We start from the raw sequence: 4076 nt of genomic DNA on the forward strand, positions 1-4076 counted from the left end.
GGTGTACGTAAGCCATCAGGACACCTAGAAATACAAACACTAACATACTCCATAGGAAGAGCATAAGGATGGAAGTGAATATGCTCCCAAATACACATATATCCTGCCTGCATAAATACATACACAGAAGGAATATGCACTTAAGGAAATATCAGTTTTGACTGCATGTGAAATTTGACTTACCTTTATAGATACAGCTTACTACAAGTATATTGTCTAGACACATCTGATTTACAAGTATGTAGAGATGACCGAGTCCAACTGATGAGGAATGGTTTCATTCCCAATAGATAGTAGCAGGGATTCCAATCAGTGACCCTAAAAACAAATGATACCTGCATCACTATGTCATTGATCTCGTAAAAAATTAGAATTTGAAAAAAATGAACATTTTGCTACTTAAGTTTTCAAGTGTACCTAATTTCAATTTTAATCAATGAAATATCTAACATTACTCTTGAAAATATCATGCAGGATATTACGAACCAAACTGGCAATTACTTGGAAAGAGAAAATGGAAAATAGAACCAAACCAGCCCATTTCTATAAAAGTAATTTCCAGCAATTTCCATTTTGACCATGGCCTAGTTTTCCTAAGATTTAATCAAATGATCTACTAAACAATACTATGGTTTTAACTTATATAAACATTGCTCTTATAACTTACTTAAACTCATAAATCTCACCAGAAACATTTTCATTGAGTGTTAATGCCGTTCGCTGGAGAATGATGATTCAATGTTGAAACATTCTTCATTTCAACATATTTACAGGGAAATAATTTTTATTACTTTTCATTAATTAATACTTTTGAATAAGAATGAAATTTTATGTTGTCAACATGTTGAGTCTTGTAAAAATCTAATGTCCGACAATTATCAGGAAGTTTGTATTTAATTGTCCATCTAAAATGGAATTAAATAATTGCAGCAAAGTCAATCATTGTTAACTTTCTTGGATGCAGTTCAATTGATGATTGCCCACCTTGAATACTTAAAGGAAAAGGCTGAAGCAATCACATTGCCTCAGCGTTTGACCCCAAAGGACGACTTGATAGGTGACGTTAGGGCTCAACTGATAGCAAGCCCCAAAAGACATGAAATTCACACATCAGGGTAGGGAGTCTTAGTTCCTCACCCTGTCACATCTGTGGTTACCTAGAAATGCCTAGTATCTGAAAAACCACAAAGCCTGGGTGAATACGGGGGTATTCAGATCCCTCATTTAAATCTGAACCTGAGCCATCTGGTCAGTTCTTCCTATTGCACTACTAAACTCTTTAATTGAGTAGGACGTCTATGGTTTGAAAAATGTTGCATGGTTGACTTGAGAAGCCTTCAAACTTCCTTTACCAGAATTCACCTACATTCAATCCTCATAATGCCCTGCAATCTCCACTCAATACAACAGCACTTTTCAAGTTATTAGTGAAATTTTATTTCAACAGTTAATAATTTATACACATAAACAATTATTGCAACTGCTATACACCATTGAAATCACTCTCTTGCATTCCACGAAAATATAAAACTTCAATGGATTATCATCAGAATGTCAACCTCCTCTTCACGGGTCCATTGTTCCAAATGATTGTGATAATTACCTATCAACAGGAAACATCAAAAGTTTATGATTGAATCCTGCACTTCACTGGAGACCTCAGAGATTTCTCTCACTTAAAATGCACTAGTAGCAATAAAAAAGGAATAGAATCTAAAAAATACCCTCCCTTGACTTTTTCTGGGCAAAAAAAATGTGACACACCAGACCGTGAACTATACTATTGAAGGCAATAATACTCAATCCTGCCACTTCCATCGTATTTTGGTAAATTAAAGACGACTACAGAGCTGCACAAAAACAGTGGTAAAGGTCAAATAATCCAGAATGCCATGACACACAATTCCCGCTACAAAAAATTCCTATATCTAGGAAAGATATACCAAACCTATGGTATCAATGCATAAAAATAATGTAGTATACATGTAGAAAAGAGAAAAAATGCCCATACATTACATACATAAACTTGAATAGTCCACAAGTCAAATGAAATCATTGAGGATGGCCAAAATAGCTTAGCTAAGCTAAGAAATAACAAAGGAATACACTGTCCAGTGTTACAAGCAGTTTCGAAAATATTATTGAAAAAAAATACATACCAAAAGTTTTATTGCTCACCGACTCAATGTGTCTAACACAGCTACAAAATATATTTTCACATCAAACAGGAGAATTTAATTGACTAAAGGTTATAAAGCTGAGTCATGTCATCATCCATCCTCATTTTTTATTTGCCTACGCCCACATCACCCAGGCAACAAACATGGAATTTCCAATCCTGGGACATTTAATTTGATCACACATTTAGGAACTGGATACTATTCTCTCTGTATCCTCTTCTAACTTGTTAACCACCATTTTGCTAGGTGAAGGCCAGGAGGGGAGCTCAGTTGGCTAAATGTTGATGCATTGCGGAAAATGTGGCTTCGGCAGACACAGTTAAAAAGTGATTCAAAAGACATGAAAGAGAAGTAGTCCAGTGAGCAATAAGAGGCATTTCCGTTTTCATCAATTGTATTATCAGTTTGAAAATATGAAGAACTGATGACGGCAGTGTTGGGAGAGGAAATACATTCGGATAGCAAGCAAGTCTTTGTACGGCTAATTGATGCTCTACATTAATTCCCTAGCGCGGGATTATTACCAAGAGCCAACAGTTCAGTGACATTCAGAATGTGGAAAATCACTGCTTTAGGGTCAATGGACTCATACTTGCGGTAAATTTAAATTCAAGTACTCCAAAAAGACATGTTACAACAAAAATCAATTTCACTACAAACTGCTTTCTGGTTTTATAGTAAAATGAGAGAAAATGACTCACAACTATCTTGTATTGATGTACAGGAATAATAATGAACTACTTTGAGCACCAAGAACACTTTTTGGGAATCACATATGCAGGACTGCAGCGATAGCCTTTTTATGTCCTGATCACCAATCTATCTATTAATCCCACGCCAGGCAATGCATTCTTGATTAGGGCTTGGCTTTCGAGATGACAATCCTTAATCAAGCCACGGTGATGGCTGATTTGAAAGAAAACAAGGCCAAACAATCACTCAGTGCTTCAAGCCTGCCCTTTTTTATCGTAACCTATGCACATTATGTACAATAATCTACTATTTATAAAATGATACACGTTGTACCTTTTTTCAGGATGAGAAGATTTTCATCACTCGTCATCCTGGCATCTCAGTATTTGAGGTAACCTTGGGGATTGGATGAAAAAGTAAACATTTCGCATGCGCCACTTGAGAGCTTTTCATTTATCGAACTTGGTCTCAATAGAGATCTTTTTTTCATAGATCTTATTTAATTGCCAACCATTAACACAGCGATCGAGTTTGGAATTCAAGCATGACAATAACAGATTGAAAAGTATAATTTTAAGGTGCCTATTTTTTCATCAAATTATGGAAGGATTCCATTAAGTTATGCCTAAAACCAGTTTGCACATAATCTTCGGTTATTCTCTCCTCGAATTATGAACAAGTTACGGCAGTTGGACAATGCTGCAAGTTGAACATTTTGGCACAAGACACGACTACACGGCAGACTTTCTGGAGCAAATGATTTTCCAACACAGATCCGTGCGCCATCGGTCACTGCTGAACCATCCAGAAGGGCAGCGAAGAGTTGTACTGGTAGCCTGCAAAGGCCATGCCCTGCTGCTGCTGTTGCTGCTGGTACGAGGGAGGGGGAGGGAGGGCTGGCTGGCCACCAGCACCGATCGCAACCCCTTGAGGAGGAGGTGGAGCACCACCAAACATCTGCGGGGGGGCCTGATGGTGTGGATGGTGCATACCGGGAGGGGGCTGTTGGCATGACGGTGAGAGGGCTTGGAAGGCAGCAGCCGTGGCGTTTGGGGGAGAGGGCTGCTGCTGTGCCGTTTGGGCCGACTGCTGTTGACCCGCCGACGAGGCCACGGCCTGAGACGATGCCGTTGAGGACGTGGATGAGGACCCCGCCGCATGGCCATACATCTGCGGCTTGGACGAGTAGTGCGAGAAAGTGGT

The 4076-nt window shown here is 38.8% G+C and overlaps 1 protein-coding gene across 4 annotated transcripts in view; it reads right to left on the reverse strand.

Moving 5' to 3' along the window:
• Positions 1-1437: 1437 nt before the first annotated feature.
• The window catches only part of LOC139695049 (KH homology domain-containing protein 4-like), a 102608-nt gene continuing 99969 nt past the window's right edge, over positions 1438-4076 (reverse strand). For all 4 annotated transcript variants that reach the window (XM_071593650.1, XM_071593651.1, XM_071593649.1 and 1 more), the window contains one exon: positions 1438-4076. This exon is cut by the window's right edge and continues 194 nt beyond it. In XM_071593650.1, coding sequence (XP_071449751.1) covers positions 3663-4076 — 414 coding nt within the window. In that variant the 3' untranslated portion in view covers positions 1438-3662.

The sequence above is a fragment of the Hetaerina americana genome, unplaced genomic scaffold (genome assembly GCF_022747635.1).
Source record: "Hetaerina americana unplaced genomic scaffold, ioHetAmer1.1.p SCAF_6, whole genome shotgun sequence".
Taxonomy (NCBI): Eukaryota; Metazoa; Arthropoda; class Insecta; order Odonata; family Calopterygidae; genus Hetaerina; species Hetaerina americana.